This window comes from Sturnira hondurensis, unplaced genomic scaffold (assembly GCF_014824575.4).
Source record: "Sturnira hondurensis isolate 20B ecotype Veracruz unplaced genomic scaffold, ASM1482457v3 Scaffold0011378, whole genome shotgun sequence".
Taxonomy (NCBI): Eukaryota; Metazoa; Chordata; class Mammalia; order Chiroptera; family Phyllostomidae; genus Sturnira; species Sturnira hondurensis.
Window position 1 is genome coordinate 5209917 of NW_028084009.1, and position 18215 is coordinate 5228131.

General features: G+C 56.3%; 3 protein-coding genes across 4 annotated transcripts in view; 2 read left to right on the top strand and 1 right to left on the bottom strand.

Moving 5' to 3' along the window:
• Positions 1–14375, top strand: part of RTF2 (replication termination factor 2) — a 30656-nt gene extending 16281 nt beyond the window's left edge. The window contains exons 6-9 of one of the 2 annotated variants that reach the window (XM_037059954.1): positions 11038–11151; positions 12518–12572; positions 12657–12734; positions 13647–14375. In XM_037059954.1, coding sequence (XP_036915849.1) covers positions 11038–11151; positions 12518–12572; positions 12657–12734; positions 13647–13825 — 426 coding nt within the window. In that variant the 3' untranslated portion in view covers positions 13826–14375. The remainder of the gene's footprint in view (positions 1–11037; positions 11152–12517; positions 12573–12656; positions 12735–13646) is intronic. The other variant, XM_037059955.1, reaches the window with a different exon arrangement.
• LOC118996443 (beta-1,3-galactosyl-O-glycosyl-glycoprotein beta-1,6-N-acetylglucosaminyltransferase 7-like) lies at positions 3–4121 on the bottom strand. Its single transcript, XM_037059829.1, has 3 exons — positions 3152–4121; positions 2116–2211; positions 3–220 (listed from the first exon to the last, which is right to left on the bottom strand). The coding sequence occupies exons 1-3, from the start codon at positions 4119–4121 to the stop codon at positions 3–5; spliced, it is 1284 nt and encodes a 427-aa protein (XP_036915724.1).
• A 1806-nt stretch (positions 14376–16181) lies between the features above and the next one.
• LOC118996458 (protein FAM209B-like) lies at positions 16182–18010 on the top strand. The gene is made up of 2 exons (XM_037059841.1): positions 16182–16583; positions 17657–18010. The coding sequence occupies exons 1-2, from the start codon at positions 16332–16334 to the stop codon at positions 17915–17917; spliced, it is 513 nt and encodes a 170-aa protein (XP_036915736.1). The 5' UTR covers positions 16182–16331; the 3' UTR covers positions 17918–18010.
• Positions 18011–18215: the final 205 nt, after the last annotated feature.

An 18215-nucleotide genomic window follows, 5' to 3' on the forward strand; every position in this document is an offset into this window, starting at 1 on the left:
GCTCAGTGCACACGGAAGTGAGTCCGCCGTGGGAAGTGCCAGTGCGGTTCCAATGGAACCTCTGCCTGCTGCAGGGCTCGCCGCCTCTGCCACCTCTCCAGGCACGCCAGCACCAGAGGCTCTGTCGAGGACTCGAACTTGCTGGCAAACAGGGAAGGTGACCGCACGAGCCGTGGCAGGTCTGCTGGCCCGTAGACACCGCTGTCCTGGTTGGCACAGCCTGTGAAGGGAGACCCAGAAACTTAGCTGCCTTGGTTCCCACATCAGGTCACTTCTTTTTAGTTTTTATTTTAAAGATCTTACTTATTTAGAGAGAGGGGGAGAAACATCACTTGGTTGCTTCTCACACCTGCCCAACTGAGGACTGAACCCACAACCCAGGCATGTGCCCTAACTGGGAATCAAACCTGCAACCTCTCGGTCTGCAGGACGATGCCCAGGCCACTGGGCCACACCAGTCAGGGCCCATGTCAATTTGCATTCACACACAAAAGTGACCTGCTTCTGAGGTCATCGTGAGCCTCTTTGCTTCACAGGAGTTCAAATTAAATAGGACCTCTGTGATGGCTTTGATAGGACTCCTTTGTGTAATTTCAAATTCTCAATGGGAGGGGAGTTTCTGTTCTTTTTGCTAGTGGTCGCTGGCATGTTTGATGGCTCCTCTAAGTGGGTACTGTGGGACTTCAGCTAGTCGTGAGCACGAGGGAGGTACAGCACTCGATTTGCCTGGAAAACCTAAATTCTGAGAGCTGCTCTTGTAAGGCCCGTGAGCTTGTTGGTGTTTTCCTTGGTTGTGGGTATGTTCATAAGGATTGACAGGGTTTTCGCAGGTCGTTGGTTTTGCAGAGTGTGTGTTTGATGTGAACAGAGTCCAGTGCGGACTGGAGTCCTTGGAGGTGAACTCAGCAGCGCGTTTTACACGCCTGTCACTGCACTTGGCGCTTTGTCCTTCTCAGTCCTCCCTTGGACACCATGGGCGTTTCTGCCATCCCCTCCAGGGTGCAGAGACTTGGGCACACAGCTCGTGGGGGGGGGGGTACTCTGTCCTTTCTGGAGACCCTGCTCTGTCCCCTCCCACCCAGGCATCCCCTGCCTAAGCACCACCCTAAGGAAATGTGATCCTGAAAAGGGGCGGAACCGCATGCGCAGAAACACCCACGGAGACTGCACTCATCAGAAAGGCCCTTCCCTGTGCCGAGCAGACGTGCACACGTGCTGAGGGGCTAGACGGGGGACGTGGCGAGGCTGCCGTAGTGCTCGGCTGTCCTGACTGTCCCCCGCTGGAGCACGTCTGCCTCTTCCAAAACGGAAATGGTGGCAGCCCCTCAGATGTGGCCAGTGAGGGCCGCCTTTGCCCATTAGAGGGCGTGGCAGGAGCTGCCCAGAGGGTGAATGAGCCACGTGAATCCGTAGCTGCGAGATGTCACTGAAAACCCACTCAAAACACATAAACAACTTACAGTAGATTGGAAAATGCACCTTTCCAAGAACAAAACCTGCAATAAGAAAATGTCTCCAGTTTCTTTTAAGGAGCAAGCATTTGGATCTAGGGTGAAGTGCCCAGCGGAGCAGACTTCCTGTAAGGACTCGGGTACCTTCCCAGTCCGGCCCTGCATTGTCTCAACCGGTGCAGTAAGCGGGCCTGGCTGCATCCGGTAACGCGTCATTCATACCAACGGGCTCGGGGAGCTCAGAGGTGGTGGTCAGCTCTGGTCTGGAGCAGGTGCCTGCGTTAGCTTCCTGTTTCACTGGAGAGACCCTGGGAGGCACCGAGCTGGGGAGGCACAGAGCTGGTCGAGGACTGATGTTTGGGTCTGAGCTCTGGGGTCTAGGGGCCAGTGGGAATGCCGGCCGCTCCTGTAGTTCTGCCTTAAGACTTCGGAAAGTTGCAGCCCTGTTGTGCGTTCAGGTCGGGAACTTTTATCAACCCCAAGTACTTATGATTTCTGCACTTTTCTGTGTGAATCTTACACTAAATTTAAAAAGTTTTAAAATCTGACCCCAGGCCAGTTGGATCACCACTAATCCGAGATGTCTGTGTAAGTGTGAGGGAGGCAGCGGTTGTCTTGTTTTTGTAAAGCTAGAAGGCTCTTTCTGGGTTTGTCCCCCTGTTACCTGTACATCCATTGTGAGCGTCTCCCTCCTTGCCCCTCCGTTTCGTGGCTCGAACGCTGCCCTCCCAGCCAGCATTTGGTGTGGCACCCGGGGCGTCTGAGGGGAAGAGAAACACCGAAATGTGCTGTGTGGGCCGGCCCCCTCGTCCTGTCCGACAGGTCCCTCCGCGTGCCAGCTCCACTTCCTCTGGGCACGGCCACCTACAGACCACGGCCCCAAAGCCCAGGCCCGCTCCGGGGGGCTGGTGGCAGGCACTGCCCTGGCGGTGGTCTTAGGGGGACCACAGCCTCACATCTCCGTCTTCCTGCCCAGATTTCATCCCTTTCCACATCCCTGGTGACTGGCGCTCGCAGTGTGGCCTTCACGGTTATGTCAGGTTTCGCTGCGTTCTGTTTCTTCTGTGAGCCCTCTGCGGTGGCTTGAGAATGGGGTTCCAGTGGACAGGAGAGGTTGTACAACAGCCCTGGCCGATTTCTGCTGGGGTCATCGTTCTGTCGTCTGGGCTGATGAGCTTAGCTGTTCCAGCTCGAAGCCCCACCCTCCAGGAGCCCATCAGCCATCCACAAAGAGGAAATAAGGCTGCTTGAGGGGGTATCAGCTTCCCTCTGCCTCCAAGAACCTACCTCATGGATCACATTAGCCACTGAAAAATTAATCATTTTCATAGTTTTCATTGTTACAGAGCCCCTGGCACGGTGCCCAGCACTCACAGGAATTCAGTAGTGCTTGTTACAGGAGCAAGGACACGAACAGCCTTCCCGGTATTTGCACAGAGGCTGTTCAGAAGGCTCTGTGCTGTGTGAAACCTTTCTGGGTGGGGAGCAGTGCAGCCAGGCTGGTTTGGGGACAGGGTACCCCTCCCAGCCCACCTCAGACCCCTGCAATCAGAGACTCCCGTGCTCCCCACTGTGGAAGGTCTTGCAGAATACAGAGCTGTTGACCGAGCCACATGAAATAGAATTGAAAGGCTCTTCGGTTAAGAAGGGCTTCCCACCCCCTGAGCTGAGCACACAGCGTGCTGCTGGGTGGTGCTTACCTTCCAGGCGGTTCAGCGTCACCCAGTAGTGGCACTCTGGGCTCTGGAGGGCTCTGGACCACTGGAGCATGTCTTTTGCACGGGTGTCGGTCAGTACAAACTGGACAAACGCTCTTGTTAGTACATAGTAAGCACTTCCAAAGTAGATTGTTAAGTTATGGGGTGGTTCCTCTTGAAACCCTTCGTTTGGAGATGCGTGGGCTCCTCCTCCGGGGGTGGATTCGGGCTGACTGGGGCTCGTTGTGGACTTAGCCTTTGCCGGTTGGATTACTCCAGGAGTGATGTTTTTACCGTTCCATTTGCTTCTGATGTAGTGTATGATTTCTTTGTTGGTTTTGATGGGGAAATCCTGCCCACAAAGATTAATGACGTAGTTCCACTGGAATTTGGAGCGGACTAGGTCTCCCATGCAGCTCAGGTCTGCCTGCAGCCTTACAAAGCCGGGGTGAGCCCCCTCTTCTGTTTTCGATGCAATGAAGATATTTTCAAAACAGCTAGCCAGGGTTTGCACGGCAGCCTTATACTTCTTTGGGGCCCTTTCATCAATGTGAATACAGTAAACGTTCTGAGGAACGTAAATAGCTCTGAGAAGCTGTACAAACGTGGCCAGCTCCTCGCGAACAGTTACGACGTACGCCAGAGAGAAATTGCCCTCCTCTGCAGACAGGGGCCTGGCTATGAAGCGCAACCCCCGGGAAAGCCGTGAGCAGTTTCCCGGTGCGTGTAGGTGCGCAAGTATTTCCGATCCAGGGGGATTTCTACAAAATTTTGCAACTTGTGAGGCTGCCCCTTTGCCTTCAAATAAAGCTGAACACAGCTCATCTGGATAAAAGCCACACTCCACGACTGCTGGGGAGGGGGCCTCTGCCCCTGGCCCCTCCCAAGCTGGCTTCCCGAAGTAAAGGAGAGCGGAGACGCAGACAGCCGCGCACACGAGCAGCCCCGGCTTGGTGGCACGCAGCCGACTCATGCCGTGAGCTCCAGGTGCCGTCTCGTTACCATGGTGTGACGTCTTGTCTTGGAGCTTCCTGAAAGAACAACGGGTGGAGTTTAGGGTGTTGTAAACCCCCAACTTTGCTGAAGCACGCACACTCCAAGTGTGTGATTCAGTCCCTTTTCTGCGTGTGTCGCCCAGGAAACGCCAGCACAACCATCCTCCACCCTCCAGCCACCCTCGGGCCCACCCTCCAGCCACCCTCCCTCCCTCTGGGCAGGCACAGACTCGCCGTGGGTCACTGTGGGTCGTGGGTGTGTCTGTCATTTTATACAAACGGACTCATACACGAGCACTCTCTGCCTGGCTCTTTTCACTTAGGATAACAAGTTTGAAATGCACCCACGGCGTCACACTTATCTCCACTTTCTTCCTTGCCGTTGCTGCACGGGGTTCCCCGCCCCGAGCACCTGCTGGTGTGTGCTGGCGTCGTTTCCAGCTATGTAGGGTGTGGTGGGGTGCCGTGAACGCCTGCCCGCACCTTTGTGTCCCCGGGTGAAGACCGGAGAGTGGGAAGTCCGGCCCAGCTCCCCGCGTCCCTTCAACTCTTAACAGACTGCCGGCCACGGCTCTCCAGAGCAGCTGGCCCTGCTTAGCGCCCCGCCAGCAGGGGCCTCCCTCGCTCTGTGAGCAGAGTTCTCGGCTCAGCACAGGTGTGTCGAGTGCCCCAAATGTGGAACGTCGTGGCACAATTTCAGAGACATTTTTATGAGTTAAATACTGCTCTTTGTCATTTTGTCAACACAAAATCATTTAATTAACACATCTCACATCTGGTCTCTAAACAAGCCCTTTTTTATATCATAAAAACTTTTGTCACAAAAGTGGAAGCTCAGTAGGAAGGAAACACCTTGCTGAAATGACGTGGAAGTAAGGACTTTGGAGAAAGCTGTGCCCTGCACTGCCGTCCGTTGTGTTTCTCCTGCCCTGGAGCTTTCCTGCAGGGAGCAGGTTTGGGGTTTGTTGTCTTGGTTTTTGTTTTCAAGCTTAGGGTCAGAGTAAAACATTCCGGTCCCATCATGGAAACGTTCTCCCCGATTCACTGGCAGATCCCACCCGAGTAATCCCCAGAGCCCCGGGGGTTAGGTGTTTTCTGTAGTTTTTAAGTATTAAGTGAGGACAGGCCTCATGTGTGATCCGCCGCCCTCCAGAGTAAACCCCGGCCAAGTGCTCACCCTCCCCGATGCCGAGACTGGCTCTTGGGCTGGCGAAGCCTTCCCACCTCTGGTTCTGTTAGAGCCATGCGCACAGCGCCCCCGTGGCCCCTCCCTCCAGCCCAGGTTCACCTCGACTTTTGGAAACAGGGTGCCAGCCTTGTAAACGGAACCTAGGGGACCCCGCCTCTGTGAAACGCGAATGTGTGGCTCAGTTCTTGCTGCCACAGAGCGCCTGGCAGGTAACGGGAGACACCCCAGAACCCGCTCTGTGGGCCCGGCGGTTTTTCCTTGCTATTAGTGATGAGTGCCCTTTTTGGTTTTGCAGACGTTTCCTAGCCTCGGTTCTTGGTGATACTCGTGTTGTCTGTTTCTGTATTGGGAAGTCAGCCTTGTAGCCGTAGTGAAGGTGTGAGATGTGACTTTGTCACTCAGTTCATTTCCAAGAAATTTGTGTTATTTTCCAAGTACGAAGGCGGTGGGCAGCTCATAGAAAAGCCCAGGCTGGTTTCCGAACTATGTTCTTCCTCCACAGAAGGCTGCAGTCACAATATGCGTTCATGTTAAAGGCTTTGGAGAGAGTGGCGGTCAGCCTCGTGTCCCCTGAGCAGACATGCGGTCTCTGCTCGGACCAGACCTGTGTCCAGCATCACAGGGTCCAGTTACAGATGGGTTCTGAGTCACTGCTGTGTGTGTGTGTGTGTGTGTGTGTGTGTGAGAGTGAGAGAGAGAGAGAGAGAGAGAGAGAAAGAGCGCGCGAGAGCACGCGCGCGTTTTGCGGCTTTTCCCCCTGTGCTGTCGGTCCTTGAACTAAAGTCCCAGGCTTCCGTGTGTCCTGGTCCCACCTCGGCAGCTCGGCAGCACCGTGAAACCTACGTGGTGTGTGGCAGAGGTCAGTGGCTTCCAGGCAGGGAGTGATGCTTCCAGGACTGTGCATCCATTTCGCACACATGTCCAAGAGCCACCGGAGTACCTGCCAGTAGGAGTAATCACCAGACTCACAGTTAAGGATGCTGTTTACATTTTCCCCTTTTCGTAGTGCTAGAATTTCTGCAGTAACAGGATTAATGTCCAGTTATAGTTCCCAGAACGGAGTTGTTTTACATGTTATGTTTTTGTCTAGGCATAAAATGCTTTCAGGGAGTTGTTTCAAAACATGTCACTGTCTTAATTAACTAGAGCTGCGACTGTGTTTTTCTTGTTGTCTTCGTCTTCTGTGGCCTCCCCCTGCCCTGCATCGAGCCCCAGGGGCCACACGGTGTCACCACCAGCCACCTCCCCGAGGGCAGCGTCCGAGTTTTGTTGTGATAGGGCTTCCTCTGGTGTAGAGAGTTCTCACGGGAGTCGGCAACATCCCCCACACACTCCTCTTGCCGAGTCTTACACGTTTTTTTAAAAGGTAATACCACCCCCCACCCCCACCCCCAGTGAATAGATAATGGGCATCTTTAAAGACAGACTTAAAAGATGATGCCGTGTTTTCCAGAGTATTACTGTTTGGACCATTCGTCTTAGCTGAACTGGATTAAACAGTTGGGTCCGTTTCCTGGTCTCCAGGTGGGGGTGCAGGGCAGCTGCCTTCCAGGGACACCCTGGGGGGGGGCAGGAGTGAGGGGATGAGCCTCCCACCGGGCCTGGCCGTGGGGCTGCCCAGTGCTGTGTGGGGTTGGGGTGTGTGGCACCCCCGGAGCACTGTGGTTCCCAGGCCAGGAATGCCAGCTGCTCTCTCCATGTACTGTCCTAAAAAAAAAAGGCCACTGTAGCCACAGCAATGAAAATTTTGTGTCTTATTTGTTGGGCACTGGGCTCGGAATGATGTCTGAAAGCACCCTGCAAGGTGACACACTGTTGTCCTGAGCTGTTTGAGCTGTAATAAGAGACCGAGTTTGACTTCAAAGGCCGTCCCATTCAGGGAAAGAGCCGTCCCAACCACAGCTTGTTCCTGAAACGCGTCTGCATTCTCTCAGCCACGTCGACATGCAGGGGGCCTTTAGGCTGTCCACCCAGAACAACCAGAACCAAAACAGTGTCGTTATTATTGGCACAAGTGCAAGCCGAGGACTTGGGCGGAGCTTCAGGCGGACTTAGTCACTGTCTCCCACGTGTGGAGGGGACGGACAGTGGCATTTAAAATTGTGAATTCTAACTGACTTCATACTTGAAAATATTCCACTTCCGTTTCCTTTGGCTGAAACTGAAAACGAGGACTGTTTCTGAGAGAAAAAGATGCCCGCTACACCTGCGCCTTGCAGCGCTACTGATCCCCCAGTGTGTCTAGTTTAGGGACGTAAAGGAGGCGGAGAAAAACGTGCCTCATTTTACTACTGATGCCTGCCCGGGCTCTGCCGCTTCTGGTCTTCTGGTCTCCTGGTCGCTGCAGGGGTAACAAGCACCTACCCGAAGATGTCCTTCACGTCCCACGCGTGGAGTCCTGCCCGCGGCCCGAATGTTCCTCTCCCATCAGTTGCTCCTCTTGCTGTGGCTGCAGCCAGAGTCACGTGAACGGTCTCTTGGCGGGTTTTGTTCCCTCTCGTCCCTAGAGGACTGCATTCTGCTTCGTTCCGATGTGTAGATTGGAAACAAGTTGCCACTCTGTCTTCTCGGAGGGATTCGTCAGGGCTGGGTGGCTCGCCAACAAACCCAGATGGCAGTGGAGGACGCCAGGCCCAGAGGACGGGCCGCCAGGCAGTTCTCTCGCTGTGTAGGCCGGGGAAACCCTGCTGCCGTGGGCCGGTGTCTACAGGTGCTTCTGGAAATAAGAAGCCAGATTTGGTGGTTTGACCTTTCTCCATGAAAGGGGTAATTAAAAGTTATTTAAAATCTGGCTTGCTTCCTAAATAGCATTTGGCACAGTCTGAGTGTGTCAGTGTGTGTCCTGAGGGCTTGCTCTCAGGGACACGCGTCGGCTCGGCCTGCCTGGTCCACCAGCTCCGCCAGGGGGCACGCAGCCTGCCGGCACACCTTGTAGGGTGGGGTCTGTTCACCAGTCACGGAGCCTCGCCTGCGTTGGTTGGCCCCGCTGGACACTGGTACTCTTAACGTCCTTCCCTTTTCAGGCTCGAAAGTTTCTCTCACCTGCTGGTGTTCTCTTTGGGCTTCCCACAGACAGGTCTGCTAGGGGGGAGGCCGAGGGGTGTGACCCCCACGCCCTGGGGACTCACCACCCTGTGTCTGGATGCGTCAGCTTGACGCTGAGTCACATGAATACAGATTTGCTTCTCCTGCTTGTGGGTGACTCGGGACCCTGTTGCCATGGACAGATTTGTCAGAGAGCGGGAAGAATCCAGGCTCTCCAGGCTTATGGGCTTGCGGCTTTGCTGTGGGAGGTGACACGTGCACTTTTTATGTAAAAACAGCTTCGCGCAGCCTTTCAGCGGGGAGCCTCTGGGGGAGTTTATGTGCGTCCCGTGAGTAGAGGGGTTCGTTTTGTCTGGCAGGGTCCAGGGAAGGACGGGTCCTTTCACATTGGAAAGGCTGCCCTGCCAGCTTGGGAAGCACGTTGCAGCAGGCGCTGCGGGCCTGGCCCCAGGGGTGGGGCTGGGGGCTGAGCTCACCTGTTAGCTCCCGTCCGAACCCGGAAGGAGAAGATGCTCCGAGCCAAACAGCCAAGAGAAGGGGAAGCGGAGACCAGGAGGGCCCGAGGTCCACGTGCAGAGCTGCAGGGGCTGCAGGGCTTCACGTATCGAACTGAAAAGTTTATGTGAAAATCCTAACAAATACGACGGGCATGGGGCATACACATGTAATGTACAAAAGAGGCAGTAGGGGTGGGGGAGTATGCTTCTTAAAGACAAAGAGAGCTGTCTTTTGCCTTTCAGATTAGCATAATTTTTTTTCCTTTAAATTGTATGGAGTGATGGGTCTTCTCCCAGGTTGCAGGGATTGTAAAGTTCACGTGACCTCTTAGGGAACTCTTTGGCCTTGAATTTTCATTCCCTTCCATCCTGGTTTGAAATAGTATCTCTTTGGGCCACGTCCCCGTTCACCAATGTCAGAATTGTTTATGAGCGACCACAGAGCCCAGGACCCCCGCACTTAACACGGGCAGCCATGAGGAAGGTGAATACACAGTCCCTTCCCCTGTCCTAAAAGTCAGCACCCCGTCATTCATTTGAGCCACCGAGCCCTCCTCTGGGACCTGACGGAGCGCCGTGACAGGAATGCCCATACTGTGACAGAGGAACTCTGTGGCCAAGGGCGCACGCGTCATCTGGAACACCCGGTGCCGCCTGTAAGAACACAGACAGGGAGACGCCCACTGTGTTTGTGCGGGGTGGTGTTCCCTACACACTTCCCTCCTTGCCTTTTTTCTCCACTTTTCCTAAAAAATTAATACCCAGAGGACATGCATACGCAGGTTCTGGTCTGCTTTTTAAACAATGTGTGATAAATATATTCTGTATTGTCAAAAGTTCTGAAACCACCGTATAGTCCTCTGACTTAGGCGAGGGTCAGACCTATCTGCCCGCCCCCCGTGGGGGGACATTGAAGTTAAGAGTGGCAAACAGGCAGGGTTTGCCGAGAGTGTGGCCATACGGGGACAGCTTGCTCAGAAAGGTGCGTTTGCAGGAGACCTGCTGCTCCTTACTGTGCCCGTGTGTCACTGTGATAGGCTGAGGCAGGGCCAGTCCCTACCGGCCAGCCGCCTGCAGCAGCTGTGCCCCTTTCCCCGTGACCTCTGCCCTTCGGCCCGGAGCAAGGGTGCGCCAGGCCTGCTTCCTGCCTTTGTCTCACTGCCCTCCAGGGCGGGCCATCCCATCTTGAGTCCGGGGCAATGCACCGAGCCCACGGGAGGGGCCACAGCCATCCAGAGGGCCACGTGCCCTGTGTCCAGGGGCACCTCTGCACGGGTCCAGGCTGCCGGGACCCCGAGGTGTGCAGCTGGGACCCCGAGGTGTGCAGCCGGTAACCATGGATCCTCGGAATTTGGCAGAGAGAGAGAGACACCTTGAGTTGTAGTGTAACAGGCTACTGCCTTTCTGCTGTCAGTGGCCGACTCGGCTTTGTAAACCCTGCTCTGGGCACGGCAGTGCACCCAGCAGGGTCCATGCTCACATCTGGACAACTGCACAGCCACACCTGGAGGAAGGGGACTGCTGACCACTGGCCCAAAGGACAGGGACAGTGAGGACAGCTGGGAGGAGGCCACGGGAAGCCTGCAGCAGCTGGGGAGGGACAGGGCAGGGCTGACAGCGCCGGTGGGCACGGTGCAACCCCTTCCCGCTGTGGGCCCAAGAGGCTGGCTGAGGCCGCCGCCCCACCCCCAGGCTGGGTTTGTCACCTGGCTGCACTTGCAGGTGCCTCTCCCACTCTCCAGGGAGAGTGCCCCTGGTGGCAGGCTCTGCCCGTCTCGCACAGCGGAGCCCTCCTGGGGGACCTCCTCTTGCAAAACAGGCTGCACCTCCCCACGGGCCCCTCATGACGGCTCAATACAGCTCCTTCTCCAGAGGAGTCTTGCGGGGGTGCTCTGTGGGCCCCCTCCGCACTGTTCGCATGCCTTCTCTGGGGCCCTGACCTCAGGAGGTGAGGGTCCAAGGAAGGTCTCTGCTGTCGTGAGAATGTGGCCCACCCACCCAGAAAAGGAGCCGACCCAAAGGAATGGGTTTGGAGGCAGAATAAGTAACCCCGCCGAGGCAGCGGGCAGGACAGCAGCCGGGTTCCCAGGTGCCCGGGGGGCTGCGGCTGGGCGGGGGCAGTGGCCCGGCCTGGTGACCACTTCTTTCCCCTGCTCTCTCCAGTGTGGGGCCGCCTTCGGGGAGGACGACATCGTCGTGCTCAACGGCACCAAGGAGGACGTGGCAGCGCTGAAGGGCCGGATGGAGGACAGGCGGCTGCGGGCCCGGCTGGAGAAGGTGACCCGCTGCCCTGTGGGGCCAGGGGGAGGACAACGACTGTGCCCTGGCTCCAGACAGAGCGCAGCCAGGGGGCTGCTGGGGGTGGGGGGGCGGGGAGCAGGAGCACGTTTAAAAGTCTGTGTACGTGCATTCATTCCAGGTTGGTTTTTCTAAATGGCCATGATTTCATTACCATCGAGCAAAAAGAAAAGGGGAAAGAAACGAGCTTGAGGTATTTTCGACAAAGGACAGTTACCGAAAAGGATGTACTTATTCTTCATTGGTCAAGCTCTGTTTTTAAAAAGCACAAAAGGGGAAAGTGGTGTTTTAGCAGAAGCTTCTGGAGACGTCCGTGTGGGCGTTAACCAGCCAGTGGGCCCTTGTGACTGGTGTCCTCTGTCCGCCCGGGGAGCCATGTGCCCCGCCACACAGCCCTCAGCGGAGCCCCCGGGCCTGCACTTAGATGCTGCAGCCAGGGCCCCACACCATCCCCCGCGCGTGCGTGCGTGCAGCTGGAGACGGGGCAGGGCCTGTCCTCTGACCCGTCCTGTGCCGGCTCTTCCAGCAGCCTCCGCTGTGACCCAGGGCTCAGGGGGCATCTGCAGGTTTCCGGGACCAGGCGTTGCCCTCGGATTGGAGTGTGTGGCTTGTGTGTGTCTGACACAAGCCCTGCAAAGCACACTACATATGTATCGTAAGTTCAAGCCTGCTGCCAGAGAAGGATCCTTTTCCCACCTCGTCTGGAGATGGGGACCTTCTGAAAGAACTAGTGTGTGTCTGCCGTGCCCTCTTTGGCTGCACAGGAAAATGGCGTCGTTGAAGTAGGTCCTCCGAGTGAACAAGCTCTGTGGACCCTTTCTGTGGCTGACGCAGTTCGAGGACCGCTGTGTGGTTTGGGTGGGTGGTTTCTTTTTGTTAATCTTGCTGCCCAGTGTAGCTATTAAGAGCGACGGACTCCGCTGCCTGAAAGCCTAACCAGAGTTTAGGAGAACGGCTGGGGTGCCGTTCAGCCGAAGCCTCAGAGCCTCGTGGGTAAACAGACAAGGGCCTGGGTGGTTTGGCAGCTTCGAAAAGCCCCGCGGGCGTGGGTGAGGTGCGGCCCGGTCCGTCCCGGCGGGGCTTTCTGAGCCTGTGTGAGCCTTGTGTTGTGTCCCCTAACTGCTCCTGTGTGCGCCGTGGTCACCGTCAGCGTTGGCGGGGACCACGGAGGTCTGTCCTCTTCGTGGAACATTTTTGAGAATGTGATTTCTGGAATACAGACCTTATGCAGGTCTCTACAGATGGACTCTTGTGTGGGGCGAGTACGTAACCGGAAACACGTGTGGCCCAGGTTGGGGGGTTGATGCTGACGCCAGCACCCTCCGACCTCCCTTTCTTCCCGCAGAAAGCAAAGAAACCCAAGGCGGCAGAGGCAGCGTCAAAACCAGATGTCGGTGAAGGTAAGAGGTTGCTGCAGTGAAACCAGCTGCGGGGCCGTGCGCAAAGTCCGTGGTGCTGACTCTGCTCCTTTCACGGGCCCGCAGGGACGTCTGGAGAGAAGCCTGAAGAGCCCAGCCCCGACTCGCAGGACAAGAAGACCACCCCGGCTCCCAGGAGCACAGGTGGGTCCCCCAGGCCCACAGACAGCTGTGTTCCTAAACAGCTGGACACCTGCTGGCTGTGCCAGTTTTGTGGGCGTGAGCTGGGAAACCCAGGCTCCTTAGAGACTTGGAATCCTGAGTCGTGTCTCCATAGTGCTTGAACTCCCTGGGGACTAAAATCCAGTCACTCTGAAGTGGGCCTGTCGGGGCCTGTGCGGTTGCTCTGTCGAGCACACACTTGCGGCTGAGCCAGCGAGCCGCACAGAACCGGCCCAGACACAGCACGGGGGTGAGACGGGTCGGAGGGTCAAGGTGCCGGCTGAGGGCACGGGGGTTGTCGAGCCCCCCGAGGCCGGGGTTCTGTGTGCACGGTGCCTGGCCCTCCGACTCTCCTGCTCCCCACCTGCCTCGGCCAAGTTCTCAGAGAGCCGTTCAGCGTGCAGCTCAGAATTCAGTGCATCTCTCCTAAAACTCATTGCCTTTAACTCCAAAAGTAGCATTTAGTTCACAGAGAGAAAGCCAGATGCAAGGGTGTGTGGTCTTGTGTTGTAAGCAGCATCCACAGTGCTTATGGGTTCCAGTCCCCACTCTGCACGCGGCAGCTGCCCAGCTGAGGGTGATCACTCAGCCCCCCTCGGAAAACGGGCTGGCCAGACCCCTGGTGAGGAGGCTCCGGCGCCTGCCCGTCACGGGCTGGGCCGGTGCGCGCTCACCCCTGCAGTTAGGTGGTGGGTGTGATTTTAAGTTGGTAGACTTCACTGTTGCAGCCTTGTCCGTGTCTAGGAGTCGGTGATTGAGATGGTGGGTCTCAGCCTTCCTCCCATGAGAGGGGGAAATTCTCAGGAGGAACAGACAGGCTTTTCCCCTTTTGAGAATCTCATATTTGGAGGGGTCTTTACTCTCAACCATAAAGTGTTCGCTCTCACTTCCCAGCAGCTAACGGGGGCTCTTCTGGAAAAGCCGGGAAGCCTCCCGGTGCCGCCACAAAGAGGTCCATCGCCGACAGCGAGGAGTCTGAAGCTTACAAGTCCATTTTCACGACCCACAGCTCCGCCAAGCGCTCCAAGGAGGAGTCGGCCCACTGGGTCACCCACACGTCCTACTGCTTCTGAAGCCCTGGCCGTGCCCCCGTGGAGGCAGGTGCTGTGGGCGCCAGCGGGGCCAGGGTCTCTTCACGGGGTCATCAAGTTGCCCCCCAAGCCCTGGTGCCGGTGTGGTCACTCTCGCCTCTGAGGAGCATGGTGGCTTCCAGGGTGTGGTGGGTGACTGGCAGGGTGACCGTGCTGGGCCACCGTGCTGGCCCCTCTCCCCTCCCCCCCACTTAGTGCTCCGTCCACGTCCCAGAAGGCCGTGCTGGCTGCATGTCTGTGCTCAGTCACTAAAGGTCCCAGATGCCTCGTGGCTGCGTGGTTGGCTCATTTTGACTAACGTGCGATGGTTTTGCTGCCAGCTGTTAATGAAGTAGGCGAGCGAGGCTGGACTCGAGGTGCACTCTGCCTGCAAGTCTGTTTGCCGGGGCGTCCGAGGGGCCGGGACTCAGGGTCCGGTACTTGGTGGGAGTGGGAGGAAAGGCGCATAGTTTATCATTTGGAAGACAGGAGGGATTGAGTTGAGCTCCTGACAACTTGAAACAAAAATAAAGTGAGCCTGCCTTTTCTTTCATCTCTGTTTTTGTTCGTCTATCTTCCACTCATATTCTTTAAGAAAATTGAGTGACGGAAGTAGCTCCGTGACATCACATGCATTCCGCTCTTCCTCTCAGTAAAAGACACGAAGGGGGCTTGCACCTAAAATCAGTGCATTTTACCTAGGACGTGTGTTGGTGTTGGTGGCTGCTCAGCCTTCCCGCGAGGCTGCTGGGCGAGAGGCCCACAAGTCCAGGTGTCCCCAGCACTCCCTGGAGGCGGGCGTACAAGGGAGATGCCCGGCTGGTTCTCCACGGCAGCCCCAGGGCTCTAGTCCCTGCTCAGTGGGGGTCAGAGGAGGGGAGGGCGCCGTGGGTCACGCCCGAGGCCCGGGGGTTCTGGGGTTGGGGCCGGAGAGGAACCTGGCCTGCTCTGTCTGTGTTCTCTGCCTCACGGGATGGGAAGTTTGGCCCTGAAGATGTTTTGGCATGAGCATAGAAGCATTTTAATTAAAATTATATTACTATCACTGTTTGTTGTGGACTTTTCCAGAGCAAGCCCGAGGAACCATTTTCTTTCCCTGGCGAAGTCTTCATGTAGCCCAGTTAAATGGCTGACTAGCTGTAGCATTTTCCCTTTTTCACTTTGTTACGTTACCATGGAAAGGTGCGGCCCAGCGCGTCGGTAATAACTCCCCCACGAGCGCCGGGTGAGGCGGGCTGGGCCCCTGAAGGTCACAGGCACGCCCTTCGGCCCGCAGCCAGATGCCCGGCCAGCCGCTGCCCACACAGCAGTCATGGCCCCTCAGGACCGGCGGGCTGACTTCATTGTCCAGGTGTCTCCTGCAAGAAGGCCCCTCGCCTCTACAGACAGCCTGCTGTCCCCCAGCAGGCGATGCTGTGTGGCCCAAATCAACTCCCCACCTTCCCCTGCCATTTCAAAGAGTCTCACAGGACCTTGTGGCTTCTCAGGGCTGCACAGAGTGGGAAGGAGCCCTGTGGTCCCTTGATATACTCAGCAGAACGTCTTAATCCTGGGGACTAGATCTGAGTCACATGACCCAGTGGACAAGGCCCAGCCTCGAGTTCCATGAACTGGGACTTCTTGTTTCATGTCCTTTGGGGAAGCTGATGGTTTCAGGCACTAGCCAATGAGCCCCATTTATGCTCCAGCTTCGGCCTCGAGGTGGGTCTTTCCTCTGGGTCATCGCACGTGCCTGGGTGTCGAGTCCTGCCTGATAGTCCCTCCAACTCGACCACAACACCTTCGGGGAAGCCTTCCTGTGTAACCCAACTCCTGCTCTTACGGCCCACTGCTCTAGTCCCAACCTTAACAAAGTCCACCCTTAATTAACCCAGGGCTTGCACATTCAGGTAAAATCAGTGAGCGGGAGGTGATAGGGAATGGTGGGGACTGCGGAGAGCACATGGCCACCTAGACGGGCTGTTCCTATTGGAACCAGCGTTTTCATATTTTCAAAAGGAGCCAGAAATCTAGGGGTTTTTTTGGTTAAAATGCCCCAACATTTAAATATAAGTAAATAGTTTTAGAAACAATGTAGGCCAAACAATACACACCCATGGCTCCCAATGTGTAGCCTGTGGTTATTAATATCTTTCTCGCTGGGCTCTGCTCCACAGCGGGGCCCACGCCACGCACTCAGCACCACATCTGGATTCGGCAAACTCGAGACCAGCGCAGGCCTCAGCCCACAGGCCCAGGGTCAGGAAGCCTTGCGAAGATACAGCACCCCAATCGTCCCAGCCTCTCTTTCTTTTTATTGCCTGTGCAAATGTCCCCTCCTCCCTCTCAGCCCTCCTCCCAGGCCCCTGTGAGCCTGTCACCCTCTGCCCACCACCATCACAATGGCCAGAGTGGCCCCTGCCTGGGGCCTCTGTGACATCACGCAGGGTCCAGCCCTAGGCATCCAGTCTCCCGGTGCCAGGGCAGACAGACCCACCATGAGCAGCTTCCTCCCCCATCTCTGCTCGCCATGCGGACGCTGACATGGTTCTTGTTCTTGCCTCTGTGCCTGTCCTGGGGCGACGCCTTTATGTTTTCTTCTGTGAGGGGGAACAGCAAAGAGCCCCAGGGCCAGGCGCCCTGCGGGGGGCACTTCCGGACCAGGCAGGGTCTCCCAGCGCACGGCCCAGGCTGGCTCGCCAGCAAGTGGCCCTGGCTCCTGTTTGTGGCTGTGCTCTATGCGGTTCTCAAGTTTCGAGGAGGACACAGTGAGAAGAGTAAGGTGAGCGTGGCTTCATTTTTTTTTTTAAGAGGGGACAGGAGGGGCCAAGAGGGAGAAACGTCCATGTGTGAGAGAAACATCAATCGGTTGCCTCTCCAGCGCCCCCAACCCAGGCATGTGCCCTGACCAACCAGGAATCAAACCAGCGACTTGGGTTGTGGAACGATGCCCAACCCACTGAGCCACACCTCACACCATGCAGGGCAGGATGGATTCATTCTCTATACCACATTGATACCGTCTCAGAAATCTCAGACTCGGAGAAACGGACATGCCGCTTGTCACGGGCAGCACCGTTAAACAGGGCGAATTAGGACACCAAGTCCCTGCCCAGTGGCCCTGGGAAACGCTGCAGACTCCTCTCCTGATGTAGCTTTTGGGAAGACAGTCCCAGACCCACCTGGGTTGGGACTGACGGTGGAAGTCCACCTTCTGTGATTGGGTGTAGGAAACCTCGGCTTAGAATTTTAGCCTGGTAGGTGAGTCTTTGCAAAGGGAGAATAGATAAAGAACTTGGCATGTTTCAGGTCGAAGTTATTCTCAGAGCCAGATTCATGTCCCAATTTTTAACTTCCCTAGCGTTTGACTTACTACCGGTGGCTGAACTGACTGGAGATGATATCATTGTCCCAAGGGAAGGTAGAGACCTGTTGGGAGGGGAGGGGGGTGAGACGTAACCACTCCTCCCGCAGGGCTAATTCTAGGAGGGGAGAGAGACGGGAGCCCAGCCGCTTACGCTCTGCTACACGCATCCCAGAGCCTGTCCAGACTGGCTGGGGCAGGGTTGGCCCACGTAGAAGATATTTTCAGCTTTGCAAGGACTCACCTCTGCCATTTCAGTCTGAAAGCGCCCCTAGACAGTATGCAAGTGAATGAGCATGGCTGTGGGCTGGGTTCCAATAAAACTTTATTGACAAAAGCAGACAGTGGGCCGGATTTGGCCACAGTTGGCCAACCCCTGGACGAGAGCCATGCTGGAACCGCCTTCTCTCAGGTGAGCCCACCTGTGTTGGAACTGGGCCCAAACCCACAAAGCCAATGGCGTTCTTCACCCCGCCTGTCTTTCTTGGCAGGAAAAGAATCCTCCGGGCCTTCGAGGCTGTTCGGGGCGCGCTCCACTAAAGAAAAACCAGGGTGCTTCCCCGAGCAAAGACTTTGCGTTTACCACCTTACACCAGCTCGAAATGGAACTCGTGAGATTCCTGTCCAGGGTGCGGCACCTGAAGGACGCGGCGGCCAACGGCAATACCCTCAAGCTCCCGAGCTTCGAGGTGCCTTCAGACCCGAAGAATGTTACGATATATGAGATATGGGGTGAAGAAGGGTGCGAGTGAGCTGTGCATCGAAGGAGAACGGAAAAAGTGGAGTGTTGGCAAATGATATGCAAACTAATAAAACTATTCTGAAGAAAAATCTCAAGTTTGAGATTTTTTCCCCTCCCTTGTTAACCTTGAGAAAATATATGTGAAACCGGTCGCCATAGCCATTCACGTTGTGTCTGTGGCCTTCCTCACGCCCTCGAGAGCTGCGGGTGATGGGAAGCGTATCTCAGACACAGCTGTCGGCGTGAGCTGCTCGGTCAGGAGGCCAGGGCCCCTGTGGGACCGGGTGCAAGAAATTTGGAATAAGTCG

What these genes read in the sequence shown, in the direction of transcription:
- LOC118996443 (XM_037059829.1), bottom strand. Translation starts at nt 4,121, where the DNA reads ATGAGTCGGCTGCGTGCCACCAAGCCGGGGCTGCTCGTGTGCGCGGCT. An exon ending in GACGCTGAACCGCCTGGAAG is followed by an intron (nt 2,212 to 3,151) that starts GTAAGCACCACC and finishes TCTTCCCCTCAG; the next exon opens with ACGCCCCGGGTGCCACACCA. An exon ending in CGCTCACAATGGATGTACAG is followed by an intron (nt 221 to 2,115) that starts GTAACAGGGGGA and finishes CTCCCTTCACAG; the next exon opens with GCTGTGCCAACCAGGACAGC.
- LOC118996458 (XM_037059841.1), top strand. Translation starts at nt 16,332, where the DNA reads ATGCGGACGCTGACATGGTTCTTGTTCTTGCCTCTGTGCCTGTCCTGG. An exon ending in GACACAGTGAGAAGAGTAAG is followed by an intron (nt 16,584 to 17,656) that starts GTGAGCGTGGCT and finishes CTTTCTTGGCAG; the next exon opens with GAAAAGAATCCTCCGGGCCT.